General features: G+C 49.6%; 1 protein-coding gene across 1 annotated transcript in view; it reads left to right on the top strand.

The window, feature by feature from the left end:
- Nucleotides 1–1,164: 1,164 nt before the first annotated feature.
- LOC133082659 (glycoprotein Xg-like) overlaps nucleotides 1,165–22,731 on the top strand; it is a 38,949-nt gene continuing 17,382 nt past the window's right edge. Inside the window, exons 1-8 of the mRNA XM_061179342.1 lie at nucleotides 1,165–1,225; nucleotides 11,672–11,799; nucleotides 12,662–12,736; nucleotides 13,180–13,288; nucleotides 15,929–15,970; nucleotides 18,447–18,470; nucleotides 19,545–19,607; nucleotides 22,357–22,419. Coding sequence (XP_061035325.1) covers nucleotides 1,165–1,225; nucleotides 11,672–11,799; nucleotides 12,662–12,736; nucleotides 13,180–13,288; nucleotides 15,929–15,970; nucleotides 18,447–18,470; nucleotides 19,545–19,607; nucleotides 22,357–22,419 — 565 coding nt within the window. The remainder of the gene's footprint in view (nucleotides 1,226–11,671; nucleotides 11,800–12,661; nucleotides 12,737–13,179; nucleotides 13,289–15,928; nucleotides 15,971–18,446; nucleotides 18,471–19,544; nucleotides 19,608–22,356; nucleotides 22,420–22,731) is intronic.

Genomic DNA, 22,731 nt, shown 5'->3' on the forward strand with positions numbered 1-22,731 from the left:
TTGTAAGTCTACTATACTCCAATAAAAGTTTAAAAAATAAATCTGGTGCTTCCAACCTGTTCTTTTTTATTTTTCAAACTTTTCCTGAAGTATCATTGATTTACAATGTTGTGTTTAATTTCTGCTGTACAGGAAAGTGACTCAGTTATACATATATACATTCTTTTTCATATTCTTTTCTGTGACAGTGTATCACAGGGTATTGACAATAGTTCCGTGTGCTGTACAGTAGGACCTTGTTGATCCAGTCTATATATAATAGTTTACATCAGATTGTACTGTAATATATATACCGAGATGTATGTAAAATTTATACATTTATATATAAATAATATATATATCATATATAATATAATTTCTATCTGAAAGGTGTAGTAACTCAAGTGTATACAATTGGAAACAAAATGCTTCCCTCCACACAGAGGGGTTATTTTCTAGAAGCCTATATCCAACCACTTCTTACACAGCTCAGGTGGAAGACACAGAGGGAGGGCCAGGTGAAATTTGCTTCTCTGGCCCCCAGCATCCCCAGCCAGACTAACTGCCCCGGCCACCTACAAAGAAACTGAGGTCCACGGATGCAGCGCTACTCTTTAAAGGTACAGGGTCTTCAAGTTGCAGAAGCAGAGATTGAACATAGGTCTATACTCTGATCTTTGCATTGGCGCTCTGCTGGGTCTGGCGTTGGCATCGCCCTGCAGGAGGGTGCTGGGGAAGGATGCCGGGCAGGGAGTGTCCTGCCTGCACCCAGGGTTGTCGCCTTTGATCCTGGTGCATCTCCCATGCCCGCGGGAAGCAGACCTGCCAGGCAGGTGTGCCAGCTACCCGAAGCCCAGGAAACCCATTGGTGCGGGGGAGCCACCTGTTTCCCCAGCATCCTGAGGCTGGTTGGCCAGCGTAGCGCAGGGAGGCGGGCTCCCCAGGATGCCCTTCAGCATGGAGGCCCACGCCTCACGGGCTCCAGGCGGTGCAGTCTGGGACGGAACGCCCAGCCCTTCAGATTCTGGCAGAGGCACACAAGTTTGGTTCATCCTTTCTGCTTGGAGACATTGCCTGTTTCCCTTGCAAACGGGGAAGCAGAAGTCAGCACATCCGTCCAGCAAGGGTTGCGTGGCCAGATCGCCCAGCACACACACTGAAGGTTCGCCTGAAAGTTAACCGAGGATGGAGCCCTGGTGGGGCATCTTCCACCTCACGTTCCTGTGTTTTCTGATGCACATCCGAGGTAAGGGAGGGTTTGCTCTGGGGAGAGCTGTGTGGGTGTGCATTTCTATCTGGCTGCTTTAAAACAAAAAACAAAAAAAAACCCTCCGCCCCAAACCACTACCACTCGGGAAATGGTTCTAACGTGCCAGATTGTAGAAAAACAAAAAAAACAAAAAACAGACCAAGTATGGTGGCTTTGAGGGGAGAAAAAGGGGCCGGGTACCAATTCGGGGTCTGGGAATTGGACCCAGAAGTGTAGGATGTGGATCACAGCACTTAGAAGCAAACTGTTTTTGTTGTCTGCTTTTGATCTCTGGGTGTGTCACACATGGAAAAAAGTGACCCGTGTTCCTGGGGCGTGCTGGGATTTTTCAATTCCTTGTTTTCGATTTAAAATATGAGTGCTGCGTTTCCGTACGGGGACAGTGGAACTGAGACACAGCTTGGTTTTGTGGGACTGATCACCCAAGATTGGGTTTGCTGGAAGGGCAGCCTCCGTTCAGGTTTTTAGACATTTCTCATCAGTGTCACCCCTCCTGTCGGCAAATTAAAAGCATCTGAATTGTTTACACCCCAAACTTCAATACAGGCTCTTCTGGTGATGCCGGGATTTTGGTTTGTCGGGGAGCAGAGGTGGGGAGGGGCCCAGTTTGGGAACTATAATTTACCCAGGACATGTAGGATTTAACAGCAATTGGATAAGCTCCTTTGGCCCTTTGAATATTTGAATTTTAGGAGATGGAGGCCCAGGCAGGATTTAAGAGTGAGAAGTGTTGCAGGTTAGGAATTAAAGGATTTCGTTTGGATGGCACTCTTGTGGCATTTCCTGTTTATCCTGTTTGAGGATGGTTGCTTAGGAGCAGATGTGGTTTTGTGAGACATCCTGGCACCCAGCACCCAGCACCTTCCCCGAGACCCTTCCAGGAGTCCTCGCTGTCTGCGCATCTTGCCCCCCCCCCCCCCGGCACGTGGGTCACGCAGAAATGCAGTCCAGGCGCTTCTGTTTGCAGGGAGATGTTAGTCCCTGATCTGACACCAGGGCTGAAGGAACAGCAAGAGGGCAGAGCTCTGATTCTACACAGACCCGCCCAGAAGCCAAGCCAGCAAAACCCGTCTGAGGGTTTATTCCTGCTGCTGTGCACGCAGCAGGAGCTGTGGCTTTACCTGCGGGCTCAGGCCACTCAGCCTCCTACCAGGCGCGGTTGGTTTGCTCCTTTGGGGATAATGGGATGTCAGATTCCTTCAGCTGCTCACGTGCCTCATCATATGTGCTGGGGAAACTTGTTGTGGATTTAACCGCCGTTCTTCAGAAGAGAAAAAAATGCAGGAGCCGGCCCTGGCTGATGTTAGCCGAGTTCTTCTGAGGATGCCCAGGTTACGTTCTTTTGATGAGGGCGTGACTTCCTACAGGCTCTGCGGGTGTTAATCAAGTTCATTCTCACACAGCCCTGGGCTGGGGCTGCCAGGCTTGATGCGCTTTTTCTTTCTTCTTCTTCTTTTTTTTTTTTTTAAATATGTTTCCTTTTTTGATCTAACACGGAACTTTTTTTTTTCTTTTTGAAGATGATATTATTTTATTTTATTTTTGGCCATGCCGCACAGCATGTGGGATCTTAGTTCCCTGCCCAGGGATTGAACCCGTGTCCCCTGCATCCCTGCATTGGAAGCGCAGAGTCTTAACCACTGGACTGCCAGGGGAGTCCCTTGATGCCCTTTTATAGACGGGTACACGGAGGCACAGAGGTGTTCCATCATTTGTCTGAGGTCACATTGTTGGGAAGTGCACAGGCAGGAGAGGTGTGAAGAGGGATAGGAAAGGTCGTGAGGTCTGGGTCAGGGCGCGTCGGTGTGAACACGTTGTGCAGATGTCCCGAGTCCTGGGTAGTTTGTTAAATGCATGGACCGCCCCCTCACACCCCAAACCACCAGCAGCTCTCGGCGTGAGGGAGTTCACGAGGTCCCCAAACACTTCCTGCAAGGCTGCCAAGATGCTTGTTACAAAGGCTCTGGAAAAGCAGACTATCATTATGGTGAACATCACTTAACCATTCTTATAATGACTAAACTGTGTGTGTAAAATAAAATAAGAATATGGGTATAGTCCTGAGGCATAGGGGTTTACAATTTGGCGGTTTCAGATTTCCAGTGTATTTAATTACCTTTCACTATCAAACCTGGAGGCTCTTGAAGGACCATGAGACCAAGTCAGGTCTTCTAAAAGCTGATAGAAGCAGAAATGGAAACTCCAGGGGCTGCTTGTCGTGTTTGGTTTGTTGAGAAAAAAATCTATCTATGTATCTACCTACCTACCTATCTATCTACCTACCTATCTATCTACCTACCTATCTATCTTCTGTCTATGTATCTATCAACTATCTAACATCTATCAACTATCTAACATCTATCAACTATCTATCTACCTACCTACCTACCTATCATCTATCAACTATCTAACATCTATCAACTATCTATCATCTATCAACTATCTATCTATCTACCTATCATCTATCTATCAACTAACTATCTAACATCTATCAACTATCTATCTATCATCTAGCTAGCTAGCTATAATACAGATATAACTCTAGATTATGTGTGTGTGCATATATATATATATATATATATATATATATATATATATATATATATATTTCCTTATATTCCCTTTTTGCCTGTATATCTATTGTATCCTGGGTATACATTACCATTTTCCTGTGTCTATATTATACAATGGCTCTGAAATTCCCTTCTACATGTATTGTATCTTCTCCTCTTATCAGACAAGACTAAACATCTGTGTGCGTTTAAATAGAGCTCCTTTTCTACCTACAGACTAAAAAAGTACAGGCATCCCTTGGTATTTGAGGGGGATTAGTTCCAGGACCCCCTGGGACACCAAAATCTGTGGATGGTCAAGTCCCTTATATAAAATGATGTCGTATTTGCATATAACCCACGCACCTCCTTCCGTAGACTTTTTTTTTTATTATTATTTTTATTTTTTATAAATTTATTTATTTACTTTTGGCTGCATTGGGTCTTTGTTGCTGCGCGCGGGCTTTCTCTAGTTGTGGCGAGCAGGGGCTACTCTTCATTGCGGTGCATGGGCTTCTCATTGCGGTGGCTTCTCTTGCTGCAGAGCACAGGCTCTAGGCACGCGGGCTTCAGTAATTGTGGCACGCGGGCTCAGTAGTTGTGGCTCGCGGGCTCTAGAACGCAGGCTCGGTAGCTGTGGTGCATGGGCTTAGTTGCTCCACGGCATCCCGGACCAGGGCTCGAAGCCATGTCCCCTGCATTGGCAGGCGGATTCATAACCACTGCGCCATCAGGGAAGTCCCCTTCCGGTAGACTTTAAATCATCTCCAGGTGACTTATCATACCTAACACCGTGTAAATGCTATGTAAATAGTTGTTGTCACATGGCAAATGCTAGTTTTGCTTTTTGGAGCTTTCTGGAATTTTTTAAAATTTAATTTTTTTTGGCCTTGAAGCATGTGGGATCTTAGTTCCCCAATCAGGGATCAAATCCGTTCCCCCTGCAGTGGAAGTGCAGAGTCTTAACCACTGGACTGCCAGGGAAGTCCCAGAAAAATTTAATATTTTTATTTTATTTTATTTTATTTATTTTTTTAACATCTTTACTGGAGTATAATTGCTTTACAATGGTGTGTTAGTTTCTGCTTTATAACAAAGTGAATCAGCTATACATATACATTTATCCCCATATCTCCTCCCTCTTGCGTCTGCCTCCCACCCCCCCATCCCATCCCTCTAGGTGGACACAAAGCACCGAGCTGATCTCCCTGTGCTATGCGGCTGCTTCCCACTAGCTATCTATTTTACATTTGATAGTGTATATATGTCCATGCCTCTCTCTCACTTTGTCCCAGCTTACCCTTCCCCCTAAATTTAATATTTTTGGTCCGTGGTCGGTTGAATCTGCAGATGTGGAATCCGCAGATATGGAGCTCTGACTGCAATAAAAACTGATAGTGATATTCTTTATAGTTTTTTAACAGCAGCCCATCATGGTTCTGAGTACTTGCCGTTGAATAAAGGTAAGTCAGGTGCTGAGCGAGGTATTTTAGGTTGGTTGCTGCCTTCAGATGTGGCAGGATGTTTGGGCTTTCCTTCTGAGAATGGTGATTTGGAGAAGTTGTGATGCTTGCCCAAGGCATTAAGCCAGCCCACGTGATGCTACCAGACTCCAGCCCTCGTTGGCCTCACCCCACAGCCCTGAGTTGAATCTTTCTGGATTCTGCCTCCTTCCTCATGGCCCCCAACCTCCCTTTGATCTAACCAATCTCGGGGTGTGCAAGTCACCCCACAAGCTGGTCATTAAAACTGCCCTTGTCCCATGCGCATCTGTAACACTGAACCTGCCCCCCTCTTTAGGGCAGTGATTCTCAGCCCTTGATGTGCAGACAAATTACTTGGGAGGGAGCAGGTTTAAAGGCACCACCTGAATCCCAGCCCCTCGAGATCTTCATTAGGTAGGTGGGTGTGGTGCTGGGGAGCCAGGGTACCTGCATTTCGGGAAGCACCCTGGTGACGCCCATGCTGGAGTGAGGGCTCCCTTGAGAGGTGATATCTGAGCATCTGGCCATCTGGTTTAAACCTGGGGCTGAGCCTCTTGGGTCCCTGCCACTGTGGGGCCTCTGCTCCATGGTTCCTGACTCCGTGATGCATCCCTCACCCAACAGGTGCATAGTGACACCCCCGGGGTAGAGATGCTGCAGCCAGCCATGCTCAAACAGGGGTGCCTTTGCCCCCAGGGGACACTTGGCAATGTCTGGAGTCATTTTTGGTTGTCACAAGTGGGAGGGGGCTGCTGTCATCAGATGGGTGGAGGCCGGGGTGACACTTCGTGTTCTGTAGTGCACAGGACATCCCACAGAGCAGGGAGTCCTCCAGCTTCCAATGTCAGGACTGCCGAGGTTGAGAAACCCTGCCCTAGCACGAGAGACTCCATCTACCTATGTATCTATCTATCAGTGTATCTATCAGTGTCTCTATCTATCTATCTATCTATCTATCTATCTATCTATCTATCTATTAGCAATCACATATCTATCTATCTATCATCTATTGTCTCACAAGATTGTAGGGCTGAAATTTGTAGGGCAGGCCCATAGGCTGTAAACTCAGGCAGGATTTAACTGGCACCCTTGACTCAGAATTGCTTCTTCTCCGGGAAACCTCAGTCTTTGCTTTAAAAGCCTTCAACAGATCAGGGGAGGCCCACCCACATTATCAAGGATAATCTGCTTTATTTACAGTCAATTGATTGTAGACGTTAATCCCATCAACAAAATACCATCATGGTGACATCTAGATTAGTGTTTGAGTGAACTGGACCCCATAGCCTGGCTGAGTGGACACATAAAATTCACCGTTCAGTATGATTTCATTTTTCCACTTCAACTGGCCGAGAGGCTGATTCTGTAGACAATTGTATGGAGGGCTCCGAGGTCCTCTTGCCTTATAGCATCATCAGGCCCACACGTCTGCGTCTTAAGAAATATTTCCGTGTTTGTGGCTATTGCAGGACGTGGGGTGGAGCCAGCACTATTAAATCTTTTTGCTGCCCCAATTTCCCTATTACCACGAATGGCCCCCTTGAAGGGGGTTGCCTTTGCGGTGAAAACAGCTCCTGTAGAGACTGACAAATGCTTGAGCCCCAAGAGTTGATGGGTGCAAAGCACTACGCTCTTCCTTGGAGTAAGTCATTCTCAAGATTAAAAAAAAAAAACAAAACAAACTCAGGGACTTCCCTGGTGGCGCAGTGGTTAAGAATCCGCCTGCCAATGCAGGGGACATGGCTTCGAGCCCTGGTCCGGGAAGATCCCACATGCTGTGGAGCAGCTAAGTCCATGCGCCACAACTACTGAGCCCACGTGCCACAACTACTGAAGCCCGCGCGCCTGGAGCCCGTGCTCCGCAACAAGAGAAGCCACTGCAATGAGAAGCCCGCGCACTGCAACAAAGAGCAGCCCCCGCTCGCCGCCAACTAGAGAAAGCCCACGCGCAGCAACGAAGACCCAACGCAGCCAAAAAGAAGAAAAAAAAAAAGTAAAAGAGTCCATTTCACCCAAAAAGCATGGTCTTAGAATTAGATGAATGCCTTGTGAGTATTTTCCTCCAATTATTTTTTATTCGTTATCCTTGTGGTGATAACACATGGTCTACACAAAATTCGGATACTCCAGGGAGGTAGTTGGGAAAGTTTGGTGGGTGTGAGTATTGCTGGGGAATAGGGTAAAAATGCAGAGTCCCCACGCCTGACCCCCCTTCCTCCAGGACCTCCATGGGGTGCTTCGCGAGTCTTCTAGCTGGTTGTCCTGAGTGTCAGCAAATCGGGGGGCCCCAACCAGTCATCCACTGTCCTTCAGAATCAGATGCGGAACATCTCAGCGCCCCCGTCCCCCTGAGGACGAACACCGATGCTTGAAGCAGCCTTGCCAGTTTTTCAGGCTCCGGGTGAAGATGAGACCAAACTCACCATCTTCAGGGGTCTCTTGGGAAGCGGCCACTTCCCGTATCCGTCCAACTCCCGTTTCCTTTCAAAAGAGAGCAGAGCTGTCGCCAGCTGAAGACCAATGCACAAGGGGTGTTGAGGAAAGTGATGGAGCTGGGGTATTTCAAGGAAAGAGTGGAATTTTCTTCTCTTGCTGTTTCCTGGGGTTACCTGCAGGGTGGATCTGAAGTTGGTCCAACTGGCATCCCCTTGGAGTGTTTTGGGGCTTCACCCATGGGGGTCAAGGTTCAAGGCCGCCTTCTCTCCTGCCTGTTGGAAGAAGCAGACAAGGGTTCTTCTATGACTCCCTCCATAACTGAGGCTGTGATACCCCTGGAGGGTGAGGACCTCCTGGACCTTGGGGGTTCAGTCAACTGGAGGGTGCAAAAAGGATCACCATCCCCGGACACTAAGGATGATTCCTGTTTGCATCATGAACTTCTAAAGTGGGGTCCCCAGACCGGTGGCACCAACATCCCCTGGGAGCTAGTGAGATATGCAGTTTTAGTGTCACCCAGACCTGCTGACCTAGACTCTGCCTGTAGCCAGGTTCCGGGCTGATTTGAATGCCCTTGAGGGTCTGAGAGGCGCTGAGACAGAAGCTCTGAGGCTGATGGGGCAGCTGTGGCGTGGACCAGCGCGCCGTGAGTGGCCTGTCTTCAAACGGCTGTGCTGAAGACCCTCTCCTTTTCACCCCCCGGGTGACTGCCTCTGCCCCATCCCATTCCACCAGGCTGTCGGATGGTGCCTCCACGATGGTTGAGACTCTCCTGTGGCTTTGAGTCTGTTACAGGATGACCTGTGTCCCCCCCAAATTCATATGTTCAAGTCCTATCCCCCAGGACCTCAGAATGGGATTGTGCTTGGAGATGGGGGTCTTTAAAAAGGTGATGAAGGGAAGATGAGGGGAGGGGGAGGGGCAAGATAGGGGGAGGGGCTTAAGAGTTACAAACGATTACGTATAAAATAAGTTCCAAGGAATTCCCAGGCAGTCCAGTGGTTAGGACTCCACTCTCTCACTGCCGAGGGCCCGGGTTCCATCCCTGACCGGAGAACTAAGATCCCACAAGCCACGCAGCCAAAAAAAAAAAAAAAAAAAAATCCCAACTCCTAAAATAAGTCACAAGGATATATTGTCCAGCACAGGGAGTATAGTCACTATTTTATAATAACTATGAAAAGGGTATAACCTTTAAAAGTTGTGAATCTCTATGTTGTACACCTGAAATGTATGTAATATTGTACATTAACTATAATTCAATTTGAAAAAGAAGACTTAAACAAATAAAAAAATGTGTAAAATAAAATGAGGTCACTAGGGTGGGTCCTGATCCCATGAGATGGGTGTCCTTATAAGAAGAGGAGATTAGGACACAGACACACACAGAGGGACGACCCTGTGAGGACACAGGGAGAAGACAGCCGTCTACGTGCCCAGGAGAGAGGCCTTGGGAGGAACCAGCCCTGCCCACACCGGGATCTCAGATTCCAGCCTCCAGGACGGGGAGAAATAAATGTCAGTTGTTTAATCTGCCCAGGTGGTGGTATTTTGTTGTGGGAGCCCCCCAAAAAAGATAAAAGTTCTTATCCTGCAAAGGGAGGTTCCTGGAACTGCAGCCTCAGTACCTCTAGGAGCTGGTAAGAAATGCCACCTCCCAAACCAACCTAGACCTGCCATAGAAGTGTCTGTGTGTCACGCGTGCCCCAAGGGATCCCTGTGCACGCGTCACTCTGGGAAGGCTGGTTTAGGACACGCCATCCAACGATGCCTCCTCAGACGGTCTGCAGCGTTTTTCCCAAGTCTCCATTTCATGACGCATGTCTTGCCTTTTTTGGCAGATAATCATTCCTTACTGCTTTGTGACCAAATACCTCTCCTCCTGGGGACTCTGTGCGTTGGTGCAGAGGGCTTCCGTCTGCAATGTGCTAGAAGGGCCCTTTGGGATGTCAGGAACCCAGACAACTGGTGGACCTTCTGGGGTGAAACTGGGCTGCTCTCAGGGGCTGAGGTCATGCAGGAGTTGTGTGGAGTGTCAGTCACCAAGTATCTGGATATTCACTTCGAGCTGTGCAGGGTGAGAACCCAGCTCTCTTTAAGAATATTTGCTGTCCTGCAGGAAACCGAAATGTCAGGAGAAACTAGAGACTGGAATGGATTTAGTGACACAGCTGTTCCAGGAGGAGGAGGTGGAAACCTGCCGGTGATGCACCAAGACCCACCGGGAACAATTCCCCACTTGGACGCATCCCTTCCTTTTCTCCCTTGTAAATCTGAACTGCTAACCTAGGCAGATGCTTACTTTTCTCTACTCCGTGAATCTCAGCGTCCTGGGAAACAGCCGCTGTAATATGCTTTCTGTACATATTTTTTTTAAAAATTGAAGTATGGTACTTGTATTTTATTTATTTTATTTTATTTTTAATGTATATTTATTTATTTATTTTTGGCTGCATTGGGTCTTAGATGCGGCACGCGGGATCTTTGCGGCAGCGCCCGGGCTTCTCTCTAGTTCGCGGGCTTGTCTCTAGTTGTGGCCCGCAGGTTCCAGAGCGCGTGGGCTCCGTAGTTTGTGGCACACAGGCTCTAGTTGAGGCGCGCGGGCTCGGTAGTTGCAGCGCGCGGGCTTAGCTGCCTCGCGGCATCGGGATCTTAGTTCCCAGACCAGGGATCGAACCCGCGTCCCCTGCATTGGAAGGCGGATTCTTTACCACTGGACCACCAGGGAAGTGCCCTGCAGTATTTTTAAAGACAATTGAGCCAGTGTCAAAAAGGGCACCTTAAATTTGCCTGAAGGAAGTCGGGATTTGTTCCCTGGGAGTCCCTGCTCCAGCTGGGTGAAATCCCTCAAGGACAAGAAAGTCCTACCGATTTATGGCTTGCAAAGTGGCTTAATCTGTGACTGATGATCCCCGGAAGGATTGGCTTAAATTAACCCACGCTTCAGAGGAAGCCTGTAAAATCCTATGTAAAGAAATGGAAAGCAATTGTCTTGAAGGGCAGCCGTTCCCGAAGGGGACGCAGATACAAGGACACTGGCCGGAATAATAAAATCTAAGATCCTGCCTGCCTGTGAGGGGTGGGATTTTTATCCCCTGATGGACCGACTCAAAGGTAATTAAATTCAGCACCTATAAATTCTGCTGGTAAGGGCTGTAATTGGTGCCAGGGCTTTAGATAGTAATCAGTTTTCCCCCCTCTTCTCAGAGCTAGCCTGGGGCTGGTTTTCTCCTTCAGAGGGAATAATTCAGGGATTAGTTAGTGGGAACTTGGACGTGTGCCTCTATCGTGGTGGCCGTGAAGGCGTGGTGGGTTTTTTCTAGTGCAAGGCGTCATCCTTGGCACCGTGTCACGATTATTCCAACAGCTCTGCCCTTTGCAAAAATGCCCTTTCTTCTGTAGGCTTGTGGGTCTGAGAAGTTCAGGGACGCAAACTCTGATACAAAGCATCTTAGAATCTCGTTGGGGTAGAATTTGACGGGGGAGGGAGGGGATTGGTTACTAGAGATAACGAAAGAATTCCTCCAAGGGCCATTCAGGTGGTTTCGTCTCAAAATCCCTCCTAAATAGATTTTTTTTTTGGAGGGTAGGGGGTCTTGGGTATGATGCTAAGACCTCCCACCCAGCAGCATGAGTCATTTTAAACCCCCGTCTCCAGGATGTCAGCAATGGGTGACCAGCATTATGATCCCAGAACCCACGCGGCTGCTTTCCCCTCGGTGTTTACAGATCCCAGAACATGTGGGATTGATTAGAAACTGCCGAGCCAGCTAAACTAAGCAGATCAGAAACACGTCTTATGTTCCCAGCCCCGTCTTAGGCTCTGAGTGGAAAAAAAAAAAAAGCTAGTGGAAGTAATTGCCCTGGGGAGCTGCCCCCCCCCGCCCCCCAGCTCCACCGAGACTGAGCCTCTGAATCAGCCTCTTACACCTGAGCCATGTGCCTGGCAGGGCTGCACCCGGCGGGGCTGCGATCTGAAGCACGTGGGGAGGGTCTTGGCTGCAGCCACTCCGGAGAGCAGAGTGCGTCGGCTGAACGGCAGCCTGGCCTGCGGGGCTGGATCGTCGCCGAGCCGAGGGTAGGGGAGCCCTCACACTGGGTGCGGTCCGCCGGCTCTGTGCGTCAGTCATGTTCACGGGCCTCCCAGTAGCGCCACAACTGGGGACAGCTTCCTCCACGACCTCTCCTCCTCGTCAGAAGCATTTCCAAACGGAAGGAAGCTGCTGGAAAGAGAAGCGGACACAGGATGGGGTTGGGGCAGCGTGCAGGGACTTGCTGCTCTCAAAGCCCCAGAGGGCGCTTCCTGGCTTCCGGCTGCAAGCAGGCTGGCTGGCAAGGCTACCGCCGCCCCAGAGGCGACCCGAGGCCCTTTAGAAAACAGCCGGCTGCCGCCCAGCTGTGCGATGGATTCGGGAGGGGCCGGGGGTGGGGGGTGGGGGTGGGGTACAGATAACAGGGGCTTCGATCATCTCAGAACAGGGAGTGGCCAGACACTCAGGTTGGAGGACACCCTTTCGGTGCCTCTTTACTGGATGCCTGGAACTCCTGGCAAGAGCCTGGTGAGAGTTGTTTGTAAACTGTCAATGGGCGACTAGAATGCAAATTCCGGAGCTGCCCTCGTAGCTGAGGGCACTGGGGGCCCCGCACGGGTATCTGTCCTTTCACGCTAGAGGGGGGTCCGCCACAGCCCCACGGCAGCCCTGGCAGGAATGTGTCTTCAGCGTCCCCAAGGCCGGTGCCGAGTCCTGTCCCCCAGCCCCTAGACAGTGACCCAGAGCAGAGAGTGGCCGGCCTGATCCCCAAAAGAGGACCTGGCAGAAGCTGGAGGGACACAGATCCTGGCCAAAGAGAGGGGCGATGGGCACAGATGCGGGACCTCCCTGTGTCAGAGACGGCTCTCCGGGGTTCGGCCTCTAAACGCGCTGACCCCCGGCCTGCAGTCCGGACCATGGGGCTGCCAGTGGGTGCCCTCTGCCCTCAGCTCCTCTGCCCTCCCGTGCCTGGGCCGGTCCCAGGTCAGGAGACCCCTGCCTGGGGGTGTCCACGCACCGGGGTCCCAGTTCCCTTGACAAGCAGCCCCAGAAGCTGCCCCCACAGCATCCCAGCCGGGCCAGGCCAAGGGCTTCCCTGACCCCAGGCTGGATGGGTCAAAACGACCTCCAGGCAGACTCGGGGAGTCTAGGACGCCCAGGGTCTAGGAAAACGGCGTCCCCCCGCTTCCCGCCAGCCCCCTTCCAGGCACAGGGGCTGCGACTGGGGCTCCTGGAGGGTCTGGGTGCAAAACCTGCCGTTGCCCTTAAGCTCCTGGAAACTCAGGCCCCTCGGCTGGCACATGTGCATAGTCGTAACACTGATGTCCCCTCGTGGGCGGAAAGAGGGATGCTCGGGTGACCTGCAGATGCTTGCAGTGGGACTTGGTGCAGAGTAGGTGCTCATAGACGGCTGCGCATCCTAATAGGTCCCCAGCGACGTGTTCGCGGCAGGGCTGGTGCGGGGCAGCAGGGGGCACGGGGTGGTGCCTCCAGGCCCCCACCTGCAGGCCTGTCTGCACGTGGCAGCCGTCAGAGGTCCTGGAGAGCAAAGCGACGGGCGGTGAGCCGTCCGAGAGCCTGCGGGCCAGAGCGACAAAGCGGGGAGCAGGTCATGGGGGCCTGAAAGCAGTGTCTTTGCCTGAGGAAACCCTGCCCCGGGCGGATTTAGGATTTCACACTGAGACGCTTGAGCATGTGGCTGGACCTTGAGCACAGGATGCTCGGTGAGAGAAGCCAGACCCAGAAGGACACACCGTGCGTGAGTCCGTTGATAGGAAACGTCCAGACCAGGCCAGTCCACAGAGGCAGAGGGTGGGTCTGTGGTGTCAGGGGCTGGGCAGGGGGCATAGGGAGTGAGTCTTAATGCAGACGGGGTCCCTTTTGGGGGATAAGCATGTTCTGGAACCAGATAGAAGTGGTGGTTGCACAGCCTTCATTATAAACATACTAAATGCCACTGGATTGCGTGCTCTAAACGGATGAATTGTATAATCTATGGATTCTGTCTCAACAAAGCTCTTTTAAAAAGCTCTTTTTTATCAGCCAAAGATGAGATACAAATTGGTCAGGAGCTCAGAGGTTTTCTGATCGGGCTTCTGTAGTTTTAGAGGCGGCGAAGGTGATGGGTGGGCTGTGTGTGGGAAGAAGCTCTTAAACTGGCAGGAAAGGAGCCCTCAGCTCGTTAAAAATGTTTTCTGGGTTTTTTTGAGATAAAATTCACATGCGTAAGAGTCACCCTGTGACCCCTCTGAAAGTGAATAGTGCAGACATTTTTGTTTAGCACGTTCACAGTGCTATGCAACCATCACCACCGTCGAATGCCAGAATGTTCTTCTCACCCCCATAAGGAACCCCGCACCCGTGAGCAGTCAGTGCCAGTCCCCCGACTCACTTGTTATGCACCCAAGTTTCTCCGAGCTGAGCTTGTAAGAAAACTGAAATCCAGCCTCCGCTTCTCTCCAGACCCTAGACTTCCTCATCGTATTTTTAGCAAGTCTGAAACCCGCACGTCAACAGAATTTCTGAGCCCCTGAGCACTGGGAGGGAGCCGGGGTTGAAATGTTTGTGAAACGCTTGCGGGGGTGTCACGGAGAGGCAAGGGCAGCGTGTTTCTGGGCCTCAGTCCAAGATGCAGTCTGTCTTAGCCATAAAGGAAAATATCCACAGTTCCAGCCACAGAGCCGCCACCGTACCGCATTTCCCAAAGGCATCCCCTGAGCTGTAAACCGGGGTCAGAGTGTTTCCCGGTGAGTAAACCACTATCTTCCACATGGCTCATGTGTCACCTCCTCCAGGCAGACCTCCAGGTCGGCTCACACAAGACGTGCAATTGCCCCCGCTGCCTTGTGGTCCCCGCTGCACCCTGTCCCCACCTTTAGGGATATTCACGGGTCTCTCTCCCCTAAAGAACCAGGAAGCAGGGCCAGTGTCATTGAAGGTCCCGTCCCCACTGGGTAACAGTGTGCCTGGATCAGAGTCGCAGCTCGTAAATGTTTGCAGAATGCACGGGTTCTTTGCCTTTCCAAGACGTCTATGTGTTTTGCTCGAGGCAGCTGAGATTCTAGGAGCATCTCCCTCCTCTTTAAGACGGGGATACCAGGGACTTCCCTGGTGGTGCAGTGGTTAAGAATCCACCTGCCAATACAAGGGACACCGGTTCGAGCCCTGGTCCGGGAAGATCCCACATGCCGCGGAGCCACTAAGCCCGTGCGCCACAACTACTGAGCCTGCGCTCCAGAGTCCGCGAGCCACAACTACTGAGCCCACGTTCCACAACTACTGAAGCCCACGTGCCAGGAGCCCGTGCTCCGCAACGAGAGAAGCCGCCGCAATGAGAAGCCCGTGCACCGCAACGAAGAGTAGCCCCCACTCGCTGCAACTAGAGAAAAGTCCGCACACAGCAACAAAGACCAACGCAGACAAAAAAATAATTTAAAAAAAAATTCTAATTAAAAAAAAAAAGATGGGGATGCCATTGGCAGCAACATGGATGGATCTAGAGATGATCATACTAAGTGAAATAAGTCAGACAGAGAAAGACAAATACCATATGGTGTCACTTATACGTGGAATCTAAAAAATAATACAAATGAGCTTATTTACACAACAGAAGCAGACTCACAGACATAGCAAACAAACTTACGGTTACCAAAGGGGAAAAGGGAGGGGGGAATAAATTAGGAGTTTGGAATTAGCAGATATCAACTATTGTGTATAAAATAGATAATTAGCAAGGACCTACTGTACAACACAGGGAACTGCATTCAATATCTTGTAATAACCGATAAGGGAAAAGAATCTGAAAAGAAATATATATGTGTAACTGAATCACTTCCGCGTACAGCAGACACTAACACAATATTGTAGCTTAACTATACTTCAATTAAAAAAAAAAAAAAAAGACGTGGGTGCCGTCATCTTTCTTCGGAGGCGTCTTTGGTGAGGGGCACAGCCTACCAGGAAAGCTGAGATGTTGGTTTGACAAACACACCACAGGGGAGGTGGAGAGAGAGGGGGACTTTGGTCTTCCGCTGACCTCACAGTGGGTGGTGGGCTTGACCTTTGCACCAGGGGGGATGTCTGGGAAGACGGGGCCAAGGGGGTCGGGGTGACAGGTGTCAGGGGGCCCTGACGGTCGCATCGCGGTGTGACCTAACGCCCTATGTCTCCCCACAGGTCAAGGTGACTTTGATTTGGCCGATGCTCTCAATGACCCCGGTAAGTGCCCGTCTTTCTCCAGGAGATGCTGTGCTTCGCAGCCTGTGGCAGCTCTGTGGCGGCTTGGGGTTGGCTGGGGCGGGGATTCCGAATTCCAGGCAGGGAGAGCTCTGGTTTTCACCCCAGATTACAAGCACCGGGAGATGGTCCTTCACGTCCTGCCTTAGCTGTGGGGCTCGGTCTTATGTCTTGGTAGGTCTGGGCTCCCCAAGCCCGGGGTCCGAGCATACGCTGGAGGGTTTTCCTTCGCTTAAATGTGGTTCACCTCTACTCGCGGGGCATCTACGACTTGGAAGACCCCCCCTACACCCCGCCTGTGTGTGGCCACTACCCTTGGGGTCAGCTGGACCTTCTTGCCAGCTGGAAAGCTGACTGTACATCTCCTGGGCCCGGGAGGAAGGTCTGGATTAAGGCCCACAGTCGAGCTGGGTGGCAGGAGCGTTCAGACCTGGGGGGCTTGGGGAAGAAGGAAGGGGTGTGACCTGCAGGCACAGTGGGAAGAAAGATGAGTGCTTGTCTACTCAGAGAGAAATCAGCTTCTTCTGTCATCAGGGCAACCCCAGGTCACTCATCGCACATCAGTTACGGGGGATTTTCCGAGAAGTAAGGAAGGGACGTGATCACCAGACCCCCTCAACTTAAAAAAGGATGACAACCAAAAAAAAAAAAAGAAGCTTGAGAACCAGGGGACAGAGTGACCTCCTATAGCAGCCTGTCACCTCTTCTCCACTATTTCCTAGAGATTATGAGCCAGGGGGCAACACTTAGTACTTCTGTACTCTCAAAGGAGCTGCTTTTTAAAACGAAAATACACCTTAGGAATAATAAAATTTTAACAAGATTTCTTCTCTAGAGAATTGCATTTTGAAAGATATTCATTATCTAAGTCTTTACATTTCTGATATGTTGGAATTTTTACTATGTATTATTTTGTAATCAGAAAAATTGCAGACATGTAAGAAATAGAAAGAACAAAATAATGGATGAGGAAAAAAAGAAAAAGGATGACAACCAATGATGCAAGACTAGCTCCCTCCCCAGTTTTCCCCACTAACTGAGGCTTTTGCTAGTGGTAACCGTGACAGAGCAGATATGAGATTATTGTCAGAACAGCGGACAAACCTAATGATGGAGGTCAAGGCTGACACACTGCTTCCCCCATCAGACTGCAATGGTGAAGGGCTCGGTCCTTCCCAGAGTGGACGGGCTGCGAGGTCAGGGTTATAGGAGGGCCAGTGGTTGCAGCCACACTGCGGGGCATTGGGAGGTACCCCCCCAAATTCAGCCTGGGTGGTTGGCACAGGGTCTGGGATGGATAAAGAAGGAGCACGCCCAGGGTAGGGCACACACAGCTGAGGGCTGTGGTGCAGAATCATCGGAGGCGTTTTATCGGTTAAAAAATATCATCAACCTGTGAGCTGGCAGTTCCCCTCCTAGGAAGAAAGGGAAGGATTGAAAGGAGAGACTCAGACGCATATGTGTTTATAGCGGCGTAATTCATCATCGCCAAAAGGCCGAAGCCACCCAAATGTCCATGGACAGATGGATGGAGAAACAGCCTGGGGTCCATGCACACAGTGGGCTATGACTCAGCCACGAAAAGGAGTGAAGCTCTGACCCAGGCTACCACGTGGATGGACCTTGAGCTCACGATGCTCAATGAGAGAGGGCTTTCTGCCGAGAGGAAGGACCCTGTCCACTGTGCCCCCGGGCAGCTCCAACCTCCCTCACCCTTGTCAGGTGCCACCCCTCCGAGCATCTTCCCCAAACCCCCTCCTCCTGCTGCCCCTGTCTGCCCACCCACACTCCACCCCCAGACTCACTGAGCCTGGCAGACAGGTACTGTGCACCTGATGCCCTGTCCGTGAGTGCCGACCTCAGGGAACCGAAGCCACCTGGGAAGCTGTGGACCACCCCGTTTACACACCCCCGGCAACAACAGGCACAACGCAAACGTTTGTCACGTGAAGAAACACGTGCAAGAAAGTGAGAGAAGCATTGTCCTGGAATCGGGGGAAGCTTCTCTCCAGATTGGCCTTCACCCGCCCTTCCTCTGCTCTGCAGGCGTGTAGTCACCTTGCACGCCTGTGTGGCACCAGCTCTGCGCACCCCTGCCCTGGATGCTATTTGCTCAGCCGGTCATCCCGCGGGCGTCCGAAATCTCGCTCCCTCACCTCCTGCAAGGCTCGCATGAAACTCACTTCCTAAGGAGTTGAGCTGACCACCTCAGGAAAGCTTTGCTCCCCTAGCTGGACCTCTGCACAGCTCCCGTGGAGACTGGTGGGCATGGGTTTTAAGGATGCTTTTGTTCTTTTTTTTTTTCCCCCCCTGAATACAGAGTGGAATTTGTGTTCATATCATGTCTGGGTTAGTGCCTTGAAATTCTCATGGTTCATTAGGGCGTTAACGATTCTTTCTTTGAGCTGCACGTAAATCCTCGATGCCTGTTGAATGTACGTTCTCTCTTTGTCCGCAGAGCCCACCAAGAAGCCGAGCTCAGGTGAGTGACTACGGCACAGAAAGGAGGCTGTGCCCCTGAGATGAGCTTTCTGAAGGTGTTTCTAGGGACGTGGAGCGTGTGAAAGGGGGGCAGGTGTTTAAAGCAAAGCCTAGCCCTTGGGGAACTGGAAATCAAAATCACAGTGAGACGTCATTCCTACTAGGACTGCTGGAATCAAAATATGGGCGATACCAAGTGTCGGTGAGGGTGTGGAGACATTGGAGCCCTCGTGCATTGCTGGTGGGGATAGAAAATGGTGCAGCCTCAGCGGAAAACAGTCTGGCAGCTGCTCAGAAAGCTACGTATAGAATTTCCCTATGATGCAGCAGTTCTACTCCTGGGTATAGACCCAAATGAACACACTTAGGTTGATCGTGTATAATTCCTACATTAGTCCAGGAGAGGAAAATTAAGAATAAAGTTGATGAAAAGAATAATAAAGTTGATTGAATGAAGAATAAACTTGATTAACTAAATAGAGAAAAATGAAGAATAAGCTGGATTAAATGAAGAATAAAATAAACTTGATTGAATGAAGAATAAAGTAAACTTGATTAACTAAGTAGAGGTCCAGAAATTTTAAAAAAGAAAAGAAAGGAAAAAAAAAATAGTAGGAATAACGTAACGTTAATTACTGTAGATGTAAAATGATTTAACGACTATGTTAAAAGACAGGGCTTAAAGCACTTTAATATGCTATTAAACAAAGTGAAAGTAAATGTTTGGGTAAAGATTTGGAGACAGATACTAACCAGAGGAAAATGGCATCACGTAGCAATGTCAGACAAAATAATCTTCAAGGAATAAACAGTTTTGGGTTTTTTTTTTTTTTGCGTACAATGTAAAGGCTAAACAGTTAGTCTTGTAACTGTGTGTATGCAGTTTTTTCTTTAAGTTCTACGTTCTGAGGTTTTATTTCTAGCGGCTAAGTGATTTTTAGCGGCTCGATGGTGATCTGTAAGTCTGTGAGCAGCAACTGTGAATAAAATATAAGCTCTAGTTCTTATTTTATAGGCTGCTACTGACGGAAGGACATTTTTCTCTTCCAAACATGCAATGTTGTCTTCCCCACAGATATCTACCCAAAGCCGAGGCCTCCCTACCAGCCACAGCCTGGAAATCCCGACAACAGTGGAAGTAAGAATGTTCATTCATTTCAAAACAAGTCTGATGAAAGGTGCTTCTTTTTGTTTTGTTTTTAACTACGAGTTTTCATCTGGCTGCTTCTGAAGTAAGAGCCAGCTTAGCTTTTCCGGGGGCGGGGGGAGCAGATTGCATTATTTTATTTCCTCGTTGCTCAGACGCTTGGAGAATACTGAGCATTTGGGGACGGTGGTCATTATTGTGCTGGAATTTTAATCAGGCTGGAGGACGAGTCTTTGTCTAGCTGTTTCCGTGGTTCCTAATGACTTCCCGTGCACTGTGCATTTTAGGTCATTTATCCTCAGTTTCTCCTTTGTTTTAAAAGCTTGGCAGACACTGCGCCTATAGATCACCTTTTTTAAAAAAAAAAAGGGGCTGGGGCGGGGGGTAATCTTAGCCAATAGCCCATAAAGTCCTCAGCAATTCAGAAACCCTAAAGACCTAAAAGCTGACCAGGCATAGGTGACCAGTGACACTGGCCAAGTTGACGGCCTGCGGAAGCTTCCTGGAAGCTTAGTGTGGCCTTGAGATGGGTGGAAATTCATCTCCTCGGCGGTGGCGATGGCCATGGTGAGGGAGATGTCACGAAAAGTAAGACGTAAGGTTCTACGAAGCTGTTACCTAATTGCAAAGCAGCCCAGGCCACTAACTGCGTTAGTTAAGGGACGCTTACGTCACTGCTTTGTCATCCTTGATACCGAAACTTGGCCTCTGTACACCGATGCCAAATTGAATCTCAGAGACAGAGTTTCAGGTGAAGTAGAAAAGAATAGCTTCGTTGCTTTGCCCAGCAAAGGGGGACACAGAGGGCTCCTGCCCTCAAAACTGTGTCCCTACCTGGGGTGGGATTCGGTGAGGAGTTTTATAGCCATGGTTCAGAGGGTGGGGTTGCCTAGAAGGACCAGGGTGCCTGCAGGGCCTGCACTCCTTCAATCTAGACATCACCTGGGCTCAGGTGGTCTCCTGATGGGTTTCTGTGCTTCTCAGAGGTTATCAAACTGTGGCCTTCTCTTTGGAATGAAGAATGCTTTATCAAGTAGTCAACATCATCCGTTTGTTGGGGGTTTCAATATCTGCCAAACAGTATTGTCATGTGTATCCCTCGAGGGGGAACCAGGACCTGCCCCAAAGGCTGCACTATTGTTTCTTCACGGCTCCTCCCTTGTCTCTGCATCCCCTCCCTTCCCTGATTAGCAACTGCTTGAATCTGCCCGTTGGAACTCAGGGAAGGTCATGGGGGCTGAATGAAGCCTATTTCCTGTAATCAAGAAACGGGGGACACAGGAAGGCTTTTGTGCCCAGGAGCTCCACGGGGAGCTCGGTTTCATCCTCTTTGGTTTTTTTTTTCCCCTCCAATTTTAACATCCCAGCTCCATCGATTCCTTTCTTGTAAAAATTCCTCCCAGCCTTTTCAACAAACTATTGTCCGAAGGAGCGCTGTTATTCTACAAGGTGCCAATGGAAATCCCTCCTGGGGAGTGTTTCTTGCTACAGTCTATTTAGGGATCTCGGGTTAAACGTATTCCCATGGGCTTCCCTCCTACGGGGTCCAGAGAATGTTAGATGCTGGCCATCCTGTAAGATGAGTCACCAGGACCAGGGTGACTCATCCACCCCAGGGCGTGGGTAGCAAGCCTCACGCTTGGGAGGGGTCCCTCTATGACTCAGGGTTCCAGCAGCTGACACATTCCAAATTAGAGGAAGGTTGCTTTCTGGCCTTTGTTTTCAAGCTTTGCTAAAATCCAGTGGGGAGATGCCTTTAAAATGGTGCCCCCAAATAATGAATTTATATTTGATATGAGTTATGTGGCTTTTGGTATCAGCCTGACTTTCCCTTAGATGCTAGTTCTTCTGATGGTTTATTGTTTATGGGGGAACACGTCTTGATTAAGAGGTTTTGGACACTGATCAGCCTCAGTGACTATGCTTTCTGCCTAACCCATTTGGAATGATTCATAATGAAACGATAAAACATGTAAAAACAGGGACTCAGCAAACTCGACACACACAGCAAACGAAGAAGGGAAAGGACTTGATTAGAACTTAAGTATGGAAATGGCAATACAGGAGTAGAAGATCTCCTTAAATTTCATGCTTGCTCCCTGGCTCACCCAGTTCCTGTATGTGTCTCTCGAGAAGAAAGGTGAGTCATTGAAGGCAGTGGTGAGCAGTCCCTTGAATATAGGCTGTTCTGGAACATTCTGCTGTGCAAGAAAGGCCCTGCAGGCGGAATGGGAGATCCTGGCAGAGACAGTGTTTTGTGCCAAGGCTCTGGGGCAGGAAGCTTGGGCTAAGTTTGAAGGACAGATTAAGGGCATTTGTGACAAAAGTTAAGATTAACTCCAGTGAGGGCATGTACACACGCACAGCAGGAAGGGTAACACGTCATCAAAAATGTGAGATGCTTTTGTCCTAATACTGACGACGGGCTTTTGCAAACAACCTGATGTTCGCGATAACGCTAAACATTGGAACATTCACAGGGCAGCGTCTGCCAGATTCATTTCAGGAATCCGTGAACTTCTTGCTTTCAGAACCAAATAAGGAGGTTCTGGGCCCCAAAATCAACATGGTTTTTAAAACTTTGGAGACTTTGAGTACCAGAGGTCCTGCGAAAGCGATAAACAGCAAATATAAATAAGCCGGAATGTCATTTTGTATTTCGGTCTTTTGTATTGTCTGAATGGTTCATTGCGGGAAGATGTCATTCTTTTCCTAACATCACCTTGGTGTTTTCCAACAGATATCTATCCAAGGCCAAAGCCACTGCCACGTCCCCAGCCTGGCAGCTCTGACAACAGTGGAGGTGAGTCCTGAGTGTTGAGACACCTTCTGGAAGCGTTGGGAGGGATGCAACGGACCATCTTGGAATTCTGTCTTGGAATGGTGAAATACGAGTTGGCATTTGAAATATGCAGAGGTTCTTTAACAAGGAGTTCACCTGCTGTTAGCAATCCCTCTGTTGATGGAGGATGCATTTTGTTTGGTTTGGTTTGGGGCTGAAAAAAATGCAATGCGCCCCAAAGACATCTCACGTCACTATGGAGGAAGGGGATTCTCTTTGTCCTTGGTTGCTCTGTTTTGGGTGTTCCGCTGAGTTTTGCTTCCCTTGTCAAGA

The sequence above is a fragment of the Eubalaena glacialis genome, chromosome X (assembly GCF_028564815.1).
Source record: "Eubalaena glacialis isolate mEubGla1 chromosome X, mEubGla1.1.hap2.+ XY, whole genome shotgun sequence".
In the NCBI taxonomy this organism is placed as follows: domain Eukaryota; kingdom Metazoa; phylum Chordata; class Mammalia; order Artiodactyla; family Balaenidae; genus Eubalaena; species Eubalaena glacialis.